The sequence below is a fragment of the Stenella coeruleoalba genome (assembly GCF_951394435.1).
Source record: "Stenella coeruleoalba genome assembly, chromosome: 2".
Lineage (NCBI taxonomy): Eukaryota > Metazoa > Chordata > Mammalia > Artiodactyla > Delphinidae > Stenella > Stenella coeruleoalba.
The window spans coordinates 9,168,354-9,188,277 of NC_137147.1; the positions used below are offsets into that span (position 1 = coordinate 9,168,354).

The following is a 19,924-nucleotide window of genomic DNA, read 5'->3' on the forward strand; positions in this document are numbered from 1 at the left end:
AACAAATAAGACTCTGTCCCAGCAATTCTGTGGTACTGTGAGATCTCTAGGCAGTGTGTGTTACTCAGTAACAAGCTCCCTGACAACAGTAGACCTTGTTTTGTTTCTCTGGAAGCCCATAACTTTGCAGGGATTTCTTAAATTTATCTGATAGAGAAATTTTTCTCTTTAAACATTGTCAGCGTAGGTATATAGAATTCAGCTATTGCTTATAAGAGACTTTTTTTTTATTATTAATGTGCACATTGCTTCTTCTCTTCCCGGCATACTGGTGAGAGTCTGATTAAGGAGAAATAAATGTACTTGTAGTGCTTCTGTTTCTCAGCTAGTTGAAGTCTACCAGATTTATTTTTTTAGGCAAATTAAAATACATTGTATACCTAATTAGGAGTAACTTGAAATGCATTTTTTAAAACCTCTGTTATGTTCAAATTGCTGCTGATTTACATAAACTAAAATTTGGAAGTATATATTATTTCTAAGATAATTAATTTCATATTTTAGATTTGGGGGCATGCCGTTTGCATGTAGCACTGTTTTCTGTTACTGACATCATAAGTTTATAATAACTAAACGGATCTTGGAACATATTAAAGAAGTTTCTGATTTTGAACTTTTTAAGTACTTAAACTATAGAGCAGACTCTCAAACTAACCTAGACACACAAGTGTTTTACTGATTTGGAGGCAGGAAGATATTCTAGATGGCCCTTCAAGGTTTCTTCCAGGGCTTTGATATTAGCCTGTTTCATGTACTTATTGGGGAAAAAAAAAAAGAATGGTTTGACTTAAAAATGCAGTTTTCTATTAGGAATTTATACTATGTTGTATGACTTCAGAAGAACCATATGGAATCGCTTAGGTCAGGTGTGGAACCATTTATCCTGTGTGCTGAGTTTTTGAATGTGGATATTTCCAAAATAGCTGTAATGGCAACACTAACTGTTAACCTTCTGCACCCTTGTAATGTGAGCCCGTCCTGTAGCTCTTTTCCGTTTCTTAGTGGAGGACCCGTCTGAGCGGACAAGCGTTCTGGGTTAATACAGAGGTGCAGGCAGAAAGGGAGATGAGCTCGGGAGTATGTGCTCTTTCCTGACAGGATGGGGTGGGAACTCTCTTGGCCTTGCAGTGCCGAAGCTCAGTGGCCTTTTATGCAGAACTGTGGTCAGCAGCCTGCCCAGGGACATGAGTGTTGGGAATGGAGATGCTTAGCAGTGGATGGAGGCATCGCTTTCCCTAGAGCCGTGCTTCCAGTGGTACAGAGTGCTGGGGTAAATCTAAAAGAAATAACGCACTTCTTTTCATGCACAGCTGGAACTCTCTTACTACGTGCAGAGGAGAATGAAGTATTCCTTTGGGGTATTTGGTACTTTGCGTAAGTTTGGCCGTGGACACAAGGGCATGACCATTGCTGCAAGTTGTGTGTGTGCTTAGGGAAGTGCGTTGAGAAAGAGTGTGTGGTTTTTTCATTATGAGACTTGGACTAAAGCCAAAATACATGAGGAATCCATGTTTCTCTTTGCCTAGCGCTGTCCCCTCCTGGGCCACATTTCTATGAAGGTCATCACTGCCAAATTAGAAAGTTTGAGGGACTGTGACCATTTCATTCATCAGTGTAAATCAGCCCTGTATTTGGTGTTATAAGTATTTGGTCCACAGATCGACTCAGAGAAGAGCGACAGTGATTTCTTTTTAAGCTAGTTGAAAAAAAAAAAAACCCGACTATTTTGTTAGGTATGTTGGCAAAAGGATATGTATTTCCATTTTAAGGGAGACCTTAGAAACAAAAGTTTAAATTTTTTTCCCTCAGCAGTGCTTAACTTCCAAATGTGTATAATTTTCTTAGATTGATAAAGGAAGCTGGCAAACAAGATCCAGAGCTGGCTTACATCAGCAGCAATTTTATAACTGGACATGGCATTGGAAAGAATCAGCCTCGCAACAAACAGATGGAAGCGGAATTCAGAAAGCAGGAAGAGGTAACTAAGTTCAAATAATTGTACAATAACAATTTTCAGAACATACACAAACTTTGCCCATAGGAACTTCCTTTCTTCATAGTTCCTCTGCATTTTTTGGGAATATAGAGTACTTGTTCATAGAAACTAGCCGTCTCCTTTGCGGTAGCTGTATAGTGATTCATACGTTGAGAATCTATCTGGAAAATCAGTTCTGTGTCTTAATCGCCATCACCCATTTTGTCTTCCATTATCGGGCTGATGGCACACAACTGCATTTTATAGGAAAAGAAAGCTTGTGTAAACTTAACCCCTGTTGACTCCATACGACTCTGAAGCAACAAACTGAAATGTTTTCCTAGAAAGTGTTTTGTTTTCTACTTAAAGTCCTGCCTTGGTTGAATCCTTTAAAAATAACAATACATTTTAAAGATTTTGGCCTAATTTTTTTCATGCTTTTTAAGATTTTGGTATAGGAAATAGCATTGTAAAGATGCTAAAACTTAATATAGTGTTCCAGCTTGCAAGTAAAAACTTTTTATTTAAAATTTGTTATTTAACTTAAAAGTAGCAGAATAATTCACGTTGAAGTCATTTCTATGTGATAGCTCTTTGGTAATATTCCAAGTTTGGGGAGTCTAACAGCCAGAGTCTGACAGATCAGTCTAAAACCCAACTTACTTTCGTATTTAACTTATTCTAGATTGGGAAACGATGTTACCTTAAATCTGGTATGAAAACATTTTTCACTTTTAAAAAAAATCATTTCTGATCCCTTAAATGTGTCCCAAGATGCCAGAAGATAAGTAATGCTTTGCTTGTAATTTTTAATTCCAAGTGATTTAGGGATTTTAGTGAAAGAGTTTTAACATCTTTGGAGGGATGTTGGCACAAACTCACAGCCATAAGATCCCATTACGGAGGCTCAGAATGGCAACAGGACTCCAGAAGGGGATTCGTTTGGTCACTTTGGTTATTAAAGAAGCCAGCGCCTTCATCTTGAAGGCTGTGATTTGTCCGTGGGTGCTTCTGTAAAATAGAAAGGCACTTGAATTTTTCAAGGCATATTCAGTTGAAAATGTCACGTGTTCATGCGTTTCGAGTTTTGTGAGGTGTTATCATCATCTTCAGCCTGGCCTGGATTAAGCGTGCTCAGAGTATTGTCAGAAATGACAGTTGTCCCTTAATTTTACTACATTGTTTTCTTTGGAAAATTTCTTAGAATTGCTATCCTTGGTGGATTTTTTTTCAGGTACTTAGGAAATTTCGAGCACATGAAACCAACCTGCTTATTGCAACAAGTATTGTGGAGGAGGGTGTTGACATACCGAAATGCAACTTGGTGGTTCGTTTTGATCTGCCCACAGAGTATCGATCCTATGTTCAATCTAAGGGAAGAGCGAGGGCACCGATCTCTAATTATGTAATGTTAGCAGATACAGACAAAATAAAAAGTTTTGAAGAGGACCTTAAAACATACAAAGCTATTGAAAAGGTAAGATTCATGTGTTATCTTTAAGTTGTTTTTATGTGTTTAGAAATAGTTTTATCTTCAGAGAATAGTCTCAACAGAGCTGTGCAGTGTGTACACTATTAGAAAGTTGAGAGTAATTACACAGAGCCAGCAGTATTTTACAGGAAAATAGCAGTGAAAGTGGTCATATGGATTATTGGGGAGGAAGACCTGCGAAGTGTACTATTTATGTGGACAGTGTAGTAACAGTTGATTGCTTAAGATGCAGAGTGATTTGAGAGTGATGACATAGCCCCTGTACTCATGAAAGACTGGGGATCACGTGTGTGTGTGTGTGTGTGTGTGTGTGTGTGTGTGTGTGTGTGTGTGTGTGTGTGTGTGTGTGTGTGTGTGTGTGTGTAGGTAGGTACAGTACCTTTTAAGCCTTGTTACCTGTATGGGGAACTTCTCCACATGATTGGAGCTGGAAAGGATTAATTAGGAGAAATTTTCAGCAGCAGGCAACTATGGAGTATTGCAGTGTATTTAGGAGAGATGTTTCATGTCAAGAGAGCTTTTTCTGTAGGTACAGAAGCAGACAACTAATGGCAGAAAAAGCATTTGTTCTCATAAGTTCTGTTTTTAAAATGTTCAGATCTTGAGAAACAAATGTTCCAAGTCAGTTGATACCGGGGAGACTGACATTGAGCCTGTTGTGGATGATGATGATGTTTTCCCACCATATGTGTTGAGGCCCGATGATGGTGGTCCACGAGTCACAATCAACACGGCCATTGGACACATCAATAGGTATGGCATCAAATCATTTGCATGGAAAGCCTGTGAGAATTGCGAGATTTAGGTCTAAACCTATAAGTATTGTGTTGTTTACCTTTTGCAAACAATCACCAGTCTTTCTGCTTATGGCCTGTGATACTTGGATGAGAGAAGGAAAAGAAGTTGCTTTTTTTGGTTCATTGTTCTTTTTTGTCAGAAGGCAAAACCAGTGTTGCATAGTAATAAATGTTTAGTTCTCATTGACAAGGCTGACATAATGAAGGCATGCGTATTTTAATTAGATTGAAATTAATTTTGCAACACTCACTCTTCTTTTATAAATCTTGAAACTTGTTTTGTGTCATGAATGTTGGTGGATGTTGAATTTTCCATTAGCAGTAATGGAAGATTATGATAAATTAACCTTTTTTTTTTGGAGTATGTTCTGTTTTACTTTGTCCTGAGTTGGTGATAACATGTCTAAGAACTAAGAAAAGCAGATACATAGCTAGATTATGTATCAGGATAAATTTTGTGCAGAGGCAAAATAAAGGAGCAGAAAACATAAGATTTTCTTTTTAACTTTTTATTTTGAAACAATTTTAGACTTTAAAATATTGCAAGAGTACTACCGAGAACTCACATATACCCTTCACCCAGAGAGACCCATTCAAGTTTCACGAGAATGTTCTTGGAGTGAAAGGGTCCAGTCCAGGATCGTGGGTTGTACCCATTTTTCTCATCTGTCTGGTCTCCTTCAACCTGGAACCATTCTTCAGTCCTTCCTTGACTTTAATGACCTTGAAACCTTGGAAGATGACAGGCCAGTCATTTCTCAGTTTGGGTTTATTTGATATTTTCTCATGATTAGACCCAGGTTATGTGTTCTCGGCCAGCATATCATGGAAGTGATGCTGCGTTCCTTTCATTCTCTCTAACGGGGTCACTCAGTGTTTATTTGTCCTCTTCTTATGGTGGTGACTTTGATCACTTACGTAAGGTCTGCCAGCTTTCTCTACTGTAAAGTTGCCTTTTCCCCCTTTATAATTAGTGACTGTTTCGTGGGGAGATATTTTGAGATTATATGAAATTTATTCCTCTTCCCAGTTTCACCCATCAGTGTCAGTACTCAATTGATATTTCTTGCCTGAATTGATTATTTCTGTGATGTCTGCAAAATGGTGATTTTCCGATTGCATTATTCTTTCTGGTATTTATTGTCGTTTTACTGTGAGGAAGAGCTTTCTCTTCTCTCCGTTTATTTGTTCCTTTTATTTTTTTATCTAATGTGAACTAATGGGCTTCTGTTTTATTCAGTCATTTATAGTCTTTTGCTGTCATTTATTTTGTTGTTAAAATTGTGTAAAATTTGGCTGGTGGGGCCCCTTCATTCTAGCTTCTATGTCTTTTTAACATGTCGCCGTTATTCTTTGAACATTTCTGTATTTTATGGCACACTAAGATGTTCTAGGCTCATAATTTCCCTGCCGCAGCCTAGATATTGGCTATTTCTCCAAAAGGTCCTGGTTCCTTTTAGTGGAGAATGAGTTGTGTTTAGAAACCAAGATCCGCGCACTAGGTGTGTTCATTGCCTCTGGAGTATTACTGCTACCAGGCTGTTTCGTAGATGGAGCTAGAAAATGTTTATACCTATTCACATACACGTTTATATAAACATTTATATAAATACACGTTTGTAGTTATTTCTGTACCTGACTACCTGTCTGTTGTTTACTCCATTTTTTAGCATGACACCAGAGGGTTTATTCTAGCTTCCCTTTTTTCCATCTTTGTTCCTGGCTTTTTTAATAGTGAGGAATCTGATTCCCATTGTCCTCAAAAGAATTACTTGACTGTTCAGTCTCCCTATATATAGCAGTCTGCAGGGCTGCCACCACGTTTAGGTGCCCTCATTGCACAGGTCCTGACCTTGCAGGGTTGCTGCCCATTCCGCTGCCCTCCTTGCGTGTGTCCTGGCCCCCACTGGGTTGGCTTCCTGTCCCAGCACCCTCCTGACTTGGGCCCCAGCTCCCTCGAGGCTGGCTTCTTGCCCTGCTTGCAGTGCTCTCCTTGTGCTGCTGCTGGGTGGTCGTCTTGTTCTGCTGCCCTCCTTTGTGTGAACACTGGGCCCGCTTCTGATGCCGTCCTTGCATAGACCCCAGCGGTTGTGGGCAAATGTAAGGTCATTAAGGACCAACACTGCCAGTTTATTCCCTTAACGGGTTCTGAGCAGTACTTTCTGCACAGTCCAGTCATAGCGCTAGACGCGTATGGCTATTTACATTCAAATTTCAATGTAGTTCCTTCGCTGCCCTTGCCACATTGCACGTGCTCAGTGGCCTCCCTGTCAGACAGCACAGATACAGAAAGAACATCATTGCAGAATGTTCCATTATGTGTATAAATGTACTGTTCCATCTTATTGCAAGTTTGAAGCAGTGTAGCTCAGACTCCACATATAAATACCAATCCAGTAGAGGGCAAGAGGGGCATAAAAAAATCAAACTTTAGAATGTGAATATCAAAAAAATTTTTCCTCTGTTTCTCAGTTGTAGACTCAGCATCAGAATTTCTTTTTCTTCACAGATACTGTGCTAGATTACCAAGTGATCCGTTTACTCACCTGGCTCCTAAATGTAGAACCCGAGAGTTGCCTGATGGTACATTTTATTCAACTCTTTATCTGCCAATTAACTCACCTCTTCGAGCCTCCATTGTTGTAAGTTTAGAAAAAGAAATGATTGTGCCTTAAAATATGTCATTAATAGATTTGTTTTCAACTTCTCTAAGGCTATGCAAGTTGCAGATAAATTTGGCTTTAAATCTACTTTAAAAAGTAAATTTGTAAATCTCTTTTGTAGTCAACTATATGTTCCAATCTTCAATAGACTATATAATTCGTAGACTCCCAGAATTAGATTAGATAACCTCTGAAGTTTCCTTTAAGATCTTACTGCTATAAACATTTCTGGCAGAATCATTGATCTGTGGCTTAGATACTTACAGTGACACAGAATTCATTAAATGCAGCTGGGTTGCTCTAGTTATTTTGTTGTTGACTTGAAAATCAGCCTTTGTGTAACTGCTATTCTTAGTCTCAATACTGATATATTAAGTTCTTACTAAAATTTAAATTCATCAAAATTGTAAAATCTTAGTTATAACTATGTAGGTTTTACTGGGCAGGAGGCTTTTTTATTTATTTATTTTTGGCTGTGTTGGGTCTTCGTTGCTGCGCACGGGCTTTCTCTAGTTGCCGCGAGTGGGGGCTTCTCTTGTTGCAGAGCACGGGCTCTAGGCTCATGGGCTTCAGTAGTTGTGGCATGCGGGCTCGGAAGTTGTGGCTCACAGGCTGTAAAGCACAGGCTCAGTAGTTGTGGTGCACGGGCTTAGTTGCTCCGCAGCATGTGGGATCTTCCCGGCCCAGGGCTCGAACCCGTGTCCCCTGCATTGGCAGGCGGATTCTTAACCACGGCGCCACCTGGGAAGCCCTGGGCAGGATTTTTAAAGATGGCTCTTCAAATTATGGAGATTAGGATTTTTTTAAACTTGCTGATGTTTTTCAAAATGGAACATTGTTCTGGTAAATTTCAACTTTAAAGATTTCGGGGTAGAGGTTTCATATATGTTTTACGCACTAATGATAATACAGCTTCTTGCATATATAATGGTCACATTTTTTGTTACTTTCAGGGTCCCCCAATGAGCTGTATACGATTGGCTGAAAGAGTCGTAGCTCTCATTTGCTGTGAAAAACTGCACAAAATTGGTAAGAGTGTTTGAAAGGCACGTGTAAATAAAAATAAAGTTAAAAACACTGTAGAACAAAAGCACATCAAGGGCTTCATAGGTGCCTAAGGATTATGCGGGCTGTGAGCCTGTTGCTCTTGGTGTGCTTCGGTGAAGACAGGTGTAAGTATGGTGTAACTGAAGATCCCGTGTAAGGTGGAGGAGCTCTGTTTTCCACAGCTTAACAGCTACAATTTATTTGCTCCCGTTTCCTGACCTCTTTTCAGTATATAAGTACGTAAAGGTCTTCTAGTAACTGTTGAATCATGAACATTTGTGTTTTGTGTTTTAATGTATCGGTCTCAAATTAGTCTATGTTAGTGTACAAATTAAAACTTTTGTTTTTTAATGGGAAGACTCGTTTTCCAGTGGCATTTGTAAACGGATGACATGTGCTAGTTTTCTGTTCATGTTTTTATTTTTTAATCTTAGAACAGAATTTATAATCCTGATCATATTGAATATACAAATGTCAATAGACTTTAAGTATCACATCTGATAACTTTTGTATTATTAAAGGCACAGATGCTTTAGTTTTCATGACTTTTCCAGTTGCTTCCTAACATAGTGCTCCTCTGGATTATTCACTGATGAGTCAGAGAGGCAAAATCAGGATTGTTTGTTAACTCTCTTTACATTTCTTAGGCGAACTGGATGACCATTTGATGCCAGTTGGGAAAGAGACTGTTAAATACGAAGAAGAGCTTGATTTACATGACGAAGAAGAGACCAGTGTTCCAGGAAGACCAGGCTCCACAAAACGAAGACAGTGCTACCCAAAAGCGGTTAGTATTGGTTAGAACCGAGTAAAAATCTAGCCTTTCTGACTTTATTTCTTGCTATATCAAGTCCAGGTTCCTTTGCTTGGCTTCCAAAACCCTTGTAGTTTAGCCCACTCTGGATCTCAGCTCGTTTCCCTCCCTCGTTCACAGCTTCTCTCAGATCAGCCCCTTCGCTGTCATGTGGACACTGTGTACTCTTTCTCATTTCAGACATTGCTTTTGTTTTTCTTCTCAAAAGGATTCCTGGACTCATCTATCAGATTCTTTTTTCTTTTCTTATTGGCTTTTCATTATTTATTTATTTTTTTAACATCTTTATTGGGGTATAATTGCTTTATAATGGTGTGTTAGTTTCTGCTTTATAACAAAGTGAATCAGTTATACATATACATATGTTCCCATATCTCCTCCCTCTTGCATCTTCCTCCCTCCCACCCTCCCTATCCCACCCCTCCAGGCGGTCACAAAGCACCGAGCTGATCTCCCTGTGCTATGTGGCTGCTTCCCACTAGCTGTCTACCTTACGTTTGGTAGTGTATATATGTCTATGCCTCTCTCTCGCTTTGTCACAGCTTCCCCTTCCCCCTCCCCATATCCTCAAGTCCGTTCTCCAGTAGGTCTGTGTCTTTATTCCTGTCTTACCCCTAGGTTCTTCATGACATTTTTTTTTTTCTTAAATTCCATATATATGTGTTAGCATACGGTATTTGTCTTTCTCTTTCTGACTTACTTCACTCTGTATGACAGACTCTAGGTCTATCCACGTCATTACAAATAGCTCAATTTCATCTATCAGATTCTATCCAGAGTGTGTTAATGTCATTTAAAGGGACATTCTTTGTTTCATTCACTTTAGTGTCAAGGTTCTTGCTTTACCTTATGTTTGGAGCTAAAACGTAGAGGGTGTGTATGATACAACAGGCAAGTGCCCATCCAGATGAGGGGCACACCAGCAGGTGCAAGCACAGTTACTTGTCGGGAGTTAGGATGTGGCTAGACTGGAGTTAAAATTAGTTTTTTCAATGTATTGTGTCTAGCTGGATCTGTGGCATAGTTCTAGCTGTAACCATACTGGGCTGAAATACTTATTGAAAAAATATTTGTCAATATTTTTACCTTATAAAAACCCCAAACAGAAGCAAAAATTTGCTGTGTACTTTGATCTTGGCCTAAATGTATGATTTTTTTGTTTTATTTTTGCAGTTTTATTGAGTTTTTACTTTTTTAAAAAGTTTGCACCCAGCTAAGCATTTTCAAGATTCAAAATCATGTCAGTTTTTCAAAAATCATGAATTAAGTTATCCGATTTTCTGAAATGCTTATTTCCTCATATCCAGTTTTCCTGCTCTAACATTTATCCTAGAGATTACTGGACTAGTTTCATATGACATCATATGTTATCACCAATAAGTGTTTTGAGAAGCATAGTACTGCTTTGCATCCTGTTTAATTAATAGGTGCATTCTGTATTATCTGATATTCTATTAACTATAATTATCCCATAGCCAGCATTTCTGTACCTTTTAACTGTGGGCATAATTATTTATATTATTGAGCCTCAGAAACTGCAAGACTATTGGGTGAGGTTGTATGATTATTGAAAGTTCAGAAGCAATCTTAGTTTAAGTCATGGTTTACGCCTTCAATGAGATGGCCATTAAAAATGATACTGATTGGTGTTGACCCTGAAAGATGTTCTCATTGTAGTAACTGGAGATAAAAATCAGGTTATGATACAGTCTTTTTCTTGTGATTCCATTTGTAGTGAAAAATATGTATGTGTGTATGTTTATATACATTTATTCTGGAATGTATACATTTATTCCAGAAAAAGTCTGGAAGATGATACAGTATATCACAGTGTTAATAAAGGTTACCTTTGAGTTTCAGGATTACATGGGATTTTAAAAATTTGGCTACCTTTATTTTCTGGTATTCTACAAGTGAGTAAAGACTAAGAAACCCAAGAAAGAAAAGAGTTTGTTCTCTAGTCAAAAGAAATAGATCAAATGCACAGTATTGTGTTGAAAGACCCTGCAGTGTTTGACGGTTTTATATACTTTTGCAGACCCAGAAGTGCCGACTGTCCAGTGAGGTTAAGAAATTAGGAGGTCTCCTGCCTTGGATATTTTCTCAGTTTTCTCTCATCAGCTTTTAGTAAAGCCAGGAATAAATTTGTTATCTTGCCAACATCTGGAAAAGAGGTTAATACACTTGAACTTGATGCTTAATTTTTCTTTCCAATCCCAGATTCCAGAATGTTTGAGGGATAGCTACCCCAAGCCCGATCAGCCTTGTTACCTGTATGTGATAGGAATGGTTCTAACGACACCTTTACCTGATGAACTCAACTTTAGAAGGCGGAAGCTTTATCCCCCTGAGGATACCACAAGATGCTTTGGAATACTGACAGCCAAACCCATACCTCAGGTAGACATTTCATAATAACTGTTGATGTTGAACTGTCTTGTTCCTTTTTAAAAAAGGAAAAGCTACTTTAACTATCTTTTGTTACCTCCGAATGTTTAATATTTTAAAATTAAGGTATCTCTTCTGTTCCCCTGATACAAAGCACCATTGCTTTTCTGAAGTTAAATGTTTGTAATGGACTGAAACATCTGCTAACCTTGGGGGTGCGTTATTTTTCTTTTTGTTAAGATTCCGCACTTTCCTGTGTACACACGCTCTGGAGAGGTTACCATATCTATTGAGTTGAAGAAGTCTGGTTTCACGTTATCTCTACAAATGCTTGAGTTGATTACAAGACTTCACCAGTATATATTCTCACATATTCTTCGGCTTGAAAAACCTGCACTAGAATTTAAACCCACAGACGCTGACTCAGCATACTGTGTTCTACCTCTTAATGTTGGTAAGAAGGACCCAGACTCTAAAGTGTTTCTGTATACTAGCTAGAAAATGAAACTGTTGCTTAACAATGAGCTTATTGTATAAACTACAGGAATATCTTTGATAACTCTGAATTAGACACATGTAATGAATATATAGCTTGAGTAAAGATCTTACCTGTATTATTGTATTTTAACAAGCTAAAGGGTCTTCTTCTTCCCTAAGTTAATGACTCCAGCACTTTGGACATTGACTTTAAATTCATGGAAGATATCGAGAAGTCTGAAGCTCGCATAGGCATTCCCAGTACAAAGTATTCAAAAGAAACTCCCTTTGTTTTTAAATTAGAAGATTACCAAGATGCAGTTATCATTCCAAGGTAAGATTTTAAGTGGAAGGCTAAGTGGTGGTGATACGTCGTTTCAGAAGATTCCCTTGTTCATATGGGGAATGTAAGTGACCTGTGACTTTGGCATTGATGTTACTAGTAGAAAATATAGGTATCTCTTCATGGTGGACCTGTTCTCTCCAGTTTACTTACTTCAAAAACAAAACCCATAACACTGTTGATGAAGGGATTTGACTTTGTGAAGGTCAGATCATCTGAATGATGTTGATAGGTTTTCTTCTTAAAACCTCCATCCTTTTAATCCCCAGTCTTAAAGAATTCGGGTGTAAATAATAGTTTATTAGAATTGTTCAAAGGCATAGTGTTATTAAGTGCAGTGAAAACAGTAAATTACTATGCTTTGTTTCTTATTTTGTAAAAATTTAGGGGATGGAGTTTTTAATCAATAAAATTAAACACTGCACTTTTTAAAGAAGTAAAGTACTGGCTGCAATTCGGTCTTTGGTTTTTGTTTTTGTTTTCTTTTTTCTTTGTGTACTTCAAAGCCATATTTTAAATGTTAGCTAACACCAACCTATCAATATCATAAATGCTGCAGTAATACATTTTATGTGGCAAGTGTCTTTCATGTTTAGCATTAGTAATATACAAAATATTTACTTGGTTGTTTAGATATTGAAAGTTTTCTATACTATTTATACTGATGAAATTAAGAGATATTTAAAGGCGCCATTTAGCTTTCATGTGTTATCAAAGTATAGATATTTAGAACAAGGACGGTAGTAAAATAGGGAAAGGGGGGAGTCAGTTTTTACTTGATATAAATGTAGTTCTTCTCGTCTTAAATCCACTTGAAATGTATTATTTAGAATTGAAGTTTCTTTCATGTTATTTATTTTTAACCTTTTTGAACTCTTTAAAATCAAATAATTTGCATTAACTGCATATTAAAACAGTTGTGTTTTGAGAATAGTTGATTTAAACCAGAAAGTCACTGATTGTTTTTCCTTTTTAGATACCGCAATTTTGATCAGCCTCATCGATTTTATGTAGCTGATGTGTACACCGATCTTACCCCCCTGAGTAAATTTCCTTCCCCTGAATATGAAACTTTTGCAGAATATTATAAAACAAAGTATAACCTTGACCTGACCAATCTCAACCAGCCGCTGCTGGATGTGGACCACACATCTTCAAGGTAAAGGAGCTCTAGAAATGACATTGTGATTTCACTTGTGGCATTATTTCCAGAGGTCAGTAGGCAGATGTGGAGGTTCACAGTCCACACAGCCCACCTGTATGTGGGCTCTGAACTCAGGAGGTCCTTTGCACACAGAGTTGCCCAGAGTGTGGCCCAGCGGTCTGCAGTTTAAATGAGCTCTTCGGGTGACTTGTAGACACACTGAGGTTTTAGAACCACTGTGAGAGTGTACTTGTTTTTGTCTGTTGGATAAAATTATTTTGAAATTTTTATAGACTGAATCTTCTGACACCTCGCCATTTGAATCAGAAGGGGAAAGCTCTTCCTCTAAGCAGTGCTGAAAAGAGGAAAGCCAAATGGGAAAGTCTGCAGAATAAACAGGTAGTGAGTTAATCGTGACTAGCATAACTTAATGTTTTGAAAGATAAGTTTGAATTTTATTTTATCAAGTGAATTGAGTGATTCGTGAGGTTTCTGGAAGTTGCCCAACCCTTAGGTTTTGTTTGGCTTTAATTAATATGATGTATTGACTTCCATTTGAATGTCTTTTTGGTAAGTGTGAGAGGTTTGGCTTTTATACTTGATCCACTGATAGCAATTATATCATGAAATCATCCATGTAAATCCTAGGATAAATCCCATTTTCCTTAAAGGGTTATTTTAAAGAATATTTTTAAGATTTCTCGCTAGTGTTTATGATTTTTGTCTTTCTTCATTAGTGAAATTGGCCTTAAGTTTCATTTTTTCTTCTCTTGTGTGTTTGCTTTCTATTTGTCTATCCACAATTTATATTTATCCACATTTTTGCTTACTCAAAGATACTGGTTCCAGAACTCTGTGCTATACATCCAATTCCAGCATCACTGTGGAGAAAAGCGGTTTGTCTCCCCAGCATACTTTATCGCCTTCACTGCCTTTTGACTGCAGAGGAGCTAAGAGCGCAGACAGCCGGCGACGCTGGTGTGGGAGTGAGGTCACTGCCCGCGGATTTTAGGTACGCCTGTGCTGTGGGCCAGGAAGAGCTCGGCTCGTGAGGTCCTGCTGGCAGAGGAGCGGAATTAAGTTCACATTTTAATTGTATGTAGAATAATTTTGAAAAGATTAGAAAGAAAACGTGGATGCCTATCTAATACGTGAAATAAATGCATCGCTTGACTCATAAGTGAAAATCTATACATTGGGTCAATGAGTCTAACATTCTTGGGAAGTTACAGCTGGAGAGGAGAGCCTGAGGTCAAAAACAGTCATTCCCCCTTCAGAGATGGCAGTTAAAGTGAAAATGAAAACAGTTGTTTGCCACTGCTGACATTTTAAGACGCTTCCTTTTTTTATAAAATCAAATGTACATGAAAGAGCAACTGCCTCTGTGTGGTCTCTGTCTTCATTACTTTCTTCTCACCTGTCAGGACTCTGCATTGTAAAGAAATTAGCCAGTTGGCAAGACCAAGATGGTTCAGGAAACGAGGAACTTTATAATAGCAATGATCACGCCTACATTTATTGAGTACTTACTACAGCGTCAGACACTGGCTTAAATGCTCTAGCTCATGTCAGATGATTTCATTGTTAGGATCCTGTGGTGTAAGAGGTGTTAGTTCCTCTTCCAGGTGTGGAAGCTGAGGTACAGACACATGAAGTAAGTTGTCCCAGGTTACCCAGCTAGTTACCTGGCTGGCCTCGGGTCCCAGCCCTCGCAGTCGGTGGCTCTAGGTCCCGTAGGCTGGCCCCAGGCTTCATGAGCTAAGCCCTACGCCGTGCAGAGACCCATGTCCCACTTGATGGTTTACACTGTGCAGAGTTCCAGGTGTGTTGGTTTCTGCCTTGGAAACTTATTTATCTTCTAAGGTAGGAGTATATTTATAGGGATCTTCGTTTATTTAATTTTTACTCAAATTGCTCTTGCTCTAAGCCTAGCCTTTTTGAAGGATCTGATGAAAAGCTATAAAAATGTCTTTGCAGATACCCCAACTTAGACTTCGGGTGGAAAAAATCTATTGACAGCAAATCTTTCATCTCAGTTGCTAACTCCTCTTCAGCTGAAAATGAGAATCACTGTAAGCACAGCACAGTTGTCGTCCTTGAAAATGCTGCACGTCAAGGTGCTAATAGAACCTCCTGTCTAGAAAATCACGACCAAATGTCTGTGAACTGCAGAACGTTGTTCGAGTCACCTGGTAAGCTCCAAATTGAAGTTTCAACAGATCTGACAGCAATTAATGGTCTTTCTTACAATAAAAATCTCGCCAATGGCAGTTACGATTTAGCTAACAGAGACTTTTGCCAAGGAAACCATCTGAATTACTACAAGCAGGAAATACCTGTACAACCAACTACCTCATATCCCATTCAGAATTTATACAATTATGAGAACCAGCCCAAGCCCAGCGATGAATGTACTCTACTGAGTAATAAATACCTTGATGGAAATGCTAACAAATCTACCTCAGATGGAAGTCCCACGATGGCCGCCGTGCCTGGTACTACAGAGACTGGTAAGGCGCTCACGGACAGGACGGCTTCTGAGCAGAGCCCTTCTCCCGGGTACTCCTCGAGAACGCTTGGCCCAAACCCTGGACTTATTCTTCAGGCTTTGACCCTTTCAAATGCTAGTGATGGATTTAACCTGGAGCGGCTCGAAATGCTTGGCGACTCCTTCCTAAAGCATGCCATCACCACGTATCTCTTTTGCACTTACCCCGATGCTCACGAGGGCCGCCTTTCCTATATGAGAAGCAAAAAGGTAAGAAAGCGTCCTTTGATTTTGAGCAGTTATGTTATTCAGTGTGCATAAAAGTGGTCTCAAGCATCGGATAAATTTCAGAGGTTGAGGAAAGTGTTACCGCAGGGATTGCCACACCCGACAGGGCAGCTGGAGCCTCCTCTGTACCCCCGTGGGAGTGACACTAAATTTAGCGTGGAATTAAGATTGAGGGAAGAAAAGTAACGGAGATAAATATTTAAATGATGATAAAAGAGATGTCACAAGGCGCCATGCACCGGCTTGACAAGTAACACACAAAACTGCTAAGCGCTCAGAAGGAAGGAATATCACTTGTGATCAGGGGAGGCGTTAACAGAAGAGGTGCGTTTGTAGTGTGTAAACAGGGAACATATGGCAGAGCGTGTCAGGACTCGGTGAATAAACTGTGGAGAAAGTGGGGAAAGATCCGAGAAAAGACTTGAAAAGGCGGGTGGGCTGAAGCTGTATTATGGAGGGTCTTCGGTGCCAGGCTGAAGAGTTGGCACTGTTTTGAATGAGGTGCGTGTTGAGGGTACTTCTTGTGTAAGGGACTATTAATATTAATAAAGCGGTAGTTTTAAATGGTCAGGCTGGAAGCAGAATGCGGCATGAGTTGAAAAGCAAAACCTAACCGCGCTGCGTGATCATTTGGGCCTTTGAAGAAGTCTAAGCTTAAGTGGAAAATGAGACAGATGTAGAGTCTGGCAGCAAGGAAAGCACTGAGGGCAGTGAGATTTCAGAGGCGATGAGATTCTTAGCCGACACCTACGAGTACTTACTCTAGCCAGACACTACCCTCGTCACCTTACATATATTAATTACCTGATTTAATTCTGTATACTTCTATTTATTTTATTTTTTTGTAATTGTGTATACTTTAATCATCCCCATTTTATAGCTGAGGATACTGAGGCAGGAGAGATTACCTTGTTCAAGTTAACATGGCAAGTACGTGGCACGGCCTAGACAGTCTGGCTTTAGAGACCTCGCTCTTGACCACTACGCTGACCTCCCTCTGAAGTCGTCTGTAACACTAGGCACTGCACTGAGTGTTTACACACCTGCTCTTTCCAGTCTTCTCAGCGTGCCCCTCAGCGGTAGATGACATGTCCCCATTTTGCAGTTGAGGAAACTCTTGCCTAGGGAGTTTCATTGGCTCGTGCAGGTCATCCAGCTAGTCTGGGATGGTCGGGAGCGTGACTGAGGCCAGAGCCCATAGCCTCGCCCACTCTTCTCTGCTGCCTCCCGGTAGAGAGGGTGACGCAGAACTAACGACCATAGCGGCTGGGGCTGCTGACGGGGCTGCTGCTGAGGAAGACGGAAGTACAGGAGTAAGAGTTGGGGCTAGAGTTTTTAGACCTCATGGACTAGGAAGTGGAATGTTCAGGTAATTAAGAATTTAGGACTTAGGTGCAGTCTGGGGAAACAGTCTTCGTAAGAGTGACAATTGAGAACAAATGAGATTTCCCAGGGGCGGTTGCAGGAAGAAAGTATCAGAGGCTGAGAGTGAGCACAAAGTAACAGCACACTCTTAGGTAAGAAGGAAATTATTTTCCTTTTTGAAAGTTCATCCATCGTCTGCTCAGAAAGCTCTGACTCCTTACATGCTGCAGAAATCACTGTCGCTCCCGCAGCATGGTGGTGAAGGCCCTTTCAGGGTGCCCCCCGCCCCCAAGGGTCCCGGCCGGGCTGCCGCCCCTGGCTGTCCTTCGCGGGACCCGCGCACACACCTGCTGTCGTTCCTTCCCCGCTGCTCGCCCCGTTTCTGCGGGCTGAGCTCTGCCTGCCCCACCTTGTGCCTCACGTGGGCCCTTACTGAGCTCTTCTTCCTTTTCCACCCGGCAGACCATTTCTGCTGACTTTGAATGTGATTTCTGTCCCTTTCACGCCCCTGTCGTACTTTATCCTCTTGTTGGCATCTGTGATGCTGTGTTCCCATGGTGTGGAAAGGGAAGCCAGTGTGTACTTAAGCCATGCAGGCGGCGTGGGAAAGGGCTTCGGCCCAGGGTGAGCGTCATGGGGGGCTCCCGGCCCAGCCTGCGGGCTCCAGGGACCGCTCCTCTGCCTCGCTGCCCGCCAGCACCTCTCCGACGTGGGTGCTTGTTCAGGGGTATTGAGTTACGTGGAAAAAGGGCTCATGAAGTACTTAAATGAAAAGGAACCCAGTTTTTAGAAAATGAAAATGAGATTGAGCGTTCTAAACCTTGGTTTCCAAGTAAAAACGAGATAGAAACATGGCTTTGAGTAAATTAAGGAGGAGATGGAGGCCTTAGGAGAAACAGACTAGAGGGTAGACAGTAAAGCTGTTTTATTGATGACAGTAAACATGGAGCTTTTCTTTATTGCCTTTTGCTCTATTTTAAAATGGTTGAACAAAATATCTTGAAATGCCATCCAAAACTAAGGAATAATATTTGAGAAAGCATTGCAGTCGAAATCATATTTATAGCTTAGGTTCTAGGAACATAAAATTATTTTAGCTCAGTTCAGTGCCAATTTTCACTTTATAGCTAGAGTTTATGGTATTTCCTCCTTTTATTTCATTGAGAATATTGTGACATCTTGGACTTATGTGGAATTGCATTCTTTTCTATTTTGATAGTCCCAATTAACAGTTTGAATTTTATATCATCAGATTACATGAGAATTTAATATTTCCTATCATGAAGAGGTAGAGAAACTATACAGTCTGAATAATTGATAACCAGTTGTGGAATATGAAGAATGTTTAGCTAAAAAATTATGTTAATGCCTTATATGAATTTCAGCAATGACTGTTTATGGATAAGTATCTTATAAATTTTTTCTGCTAAAGGTCAGCAACTGTAATCTGTATCGGCTTGGAAAAAAGAAGGGGCTGCCCAGCCGCATGGTGGTGTCAATATTTGATCCCCCTGTGAATTGGCTTCCTCCTGGTTATGTAGTAAATCAAGACAAAAGTAACACAGAGAAATGGGAAAAAGATGAAATAGTAAGTTTTTGGTAACTGGATGGATTTATTTTTTGGTGAGGGGCAGAGTCTTGTTCTATTAATTTTTTGTTTCTTTTCCCTGGTGTGTTTATAGTAGAGTAGAAATTCAATATATTGAATTAATTCCTTTAAACAGATGTCTTTTCATGAATTTAGAACAGTGTTGTAATTTTGATGGAGAACAATTTCTGTGATCTTCCTTTTCCAAAGGCAAAAGAGTATCTGATGCTGTGACTCAAAAAAAAAAAAGCAAAGCTCTGTAACATTTCACTTTAATATTACATATTACGATTTATTGTAGATCCTTAGCTCTGTTCAGTGAAATGACTTTTCAGTGACCTATGATCTCCAATCTGTATGTGCAGTAATTTCAGTAAAATCTTGCTTTTGCAGCTCAGGGCTTTTTCAGGACTATTTCTCCTCTTGTGACCTTAAAAAAAAAATACATAAAGGTAGTTTTCTGGAAATAGTTTAAAATCTTGCCAATGACTTTAAGTCTCCAAACGTTAGCTGCAGCTGCTTCATTTTGTCCTGTCTCGAAGGCCACCAGAGGGCACCTCGGAGGGCCTTGCGAGCCGGAGAGCTGTGGAAGCAGTCTGTCCAGTGTGGTTGGCTGGGAGGCCATCTCGCAGGCAGTTTCATTTTTCAGGCATTTATTTTGCACTAATGATAAACTGGCTCGTTGTTACTTCATTTCCAGGTAGCATGCTCTGTGACTCTGTTTTGATTTTTACTTATTACATTGAGTATATTTTTAACTCGTGCACTATTCGACTTACTACAGAAATTGAACTTATCTGGAAAAGCATTAAGAGAATATTTTAATGCAAGTTGGGTTAGAAAAATTATATATGTTATTAATTTAGAAATAGAACCTTAGAGGAACATGTGTAAGATTTTGAGAACTTTAGAGGAAATATTGCATTTCTTTGGAAAACATTCCAGTAACACATATCCTGCCTTATAAATCCTGTTTCATAGTATCATTGGTTCTTTAAATTAAAAAAAAAAAAAAATTAGCATAGAGGTGATGTTAGCATGTCCTTTTAATTAAA

The 19,924-nt window shown here is 39.5% G+C and overlaps 1 protein-coding gene across 7 annotated transcripts in view; it reads left to right on the forward strand.

Moving 5' to 3' along the window:
• Window positions 1–19,924, forward strand: part of DICER1 (dicer 1, ribonuclease III) — a 68,137-nt gene that overhangs the window by 34,682 nt on the left and 13,531 nt on the right. For all 7 annotated transcript variants that reach the window (XM_079912320.1, XM_079912322.1, XM_079912323.1 and 4 more), the window contains 14 exons: window positions 1,846–1,978; window positions 3,210–3,452; window positions 4,066–4,220; window positions 6,774–6,906; window positions 7,881–7,956; window positions 8,622–8,761; window positions 11,009–11,188; window positions 11,417–11,630; window positions 11,834–11,987; window positions 12,973–13,155; window positions 13,434–13,539; window positions 13,977–14,152; window positions 15,118–15,898; window positions 18,714–18,869. In XM_079912320.1, the coding sequence (XP_079768446.1) occupies window positions 1,846–1,978; window positions 3,210–3,452; window positions 4,066–4,220; window positions 6,774–6,906; window positions 7,881–7,956; window positions 8,622–8,761; window positions 11,009–11,188; window positions 11,417–11,630; window positions 11,834–11,987; window positions 12,973–13,155; window positions 13,434–13,539; window positions 13,977–14,152; window positions 15,118–15,898; window positions 18,714–18,869 (2,830 nt within the window). The remainder of the gene's footprint in view (window positions 1–1,845; window positions 1,979–3,209; window positions 3,453–4,065; window positions 4,221–6,773; window positions 6,907–7,880; window positions 7,957–8,621; window positions 8,762–11,008; window positions 11,189–11,416; window positions 11,631–11,833; window positions 11,988–12,972; window positions 13,156–13,433; window positions 13,540–13,976; window positions 14,153–15,117; window positions 15,899–18,713; window positions 18,870–19,924) is intronic.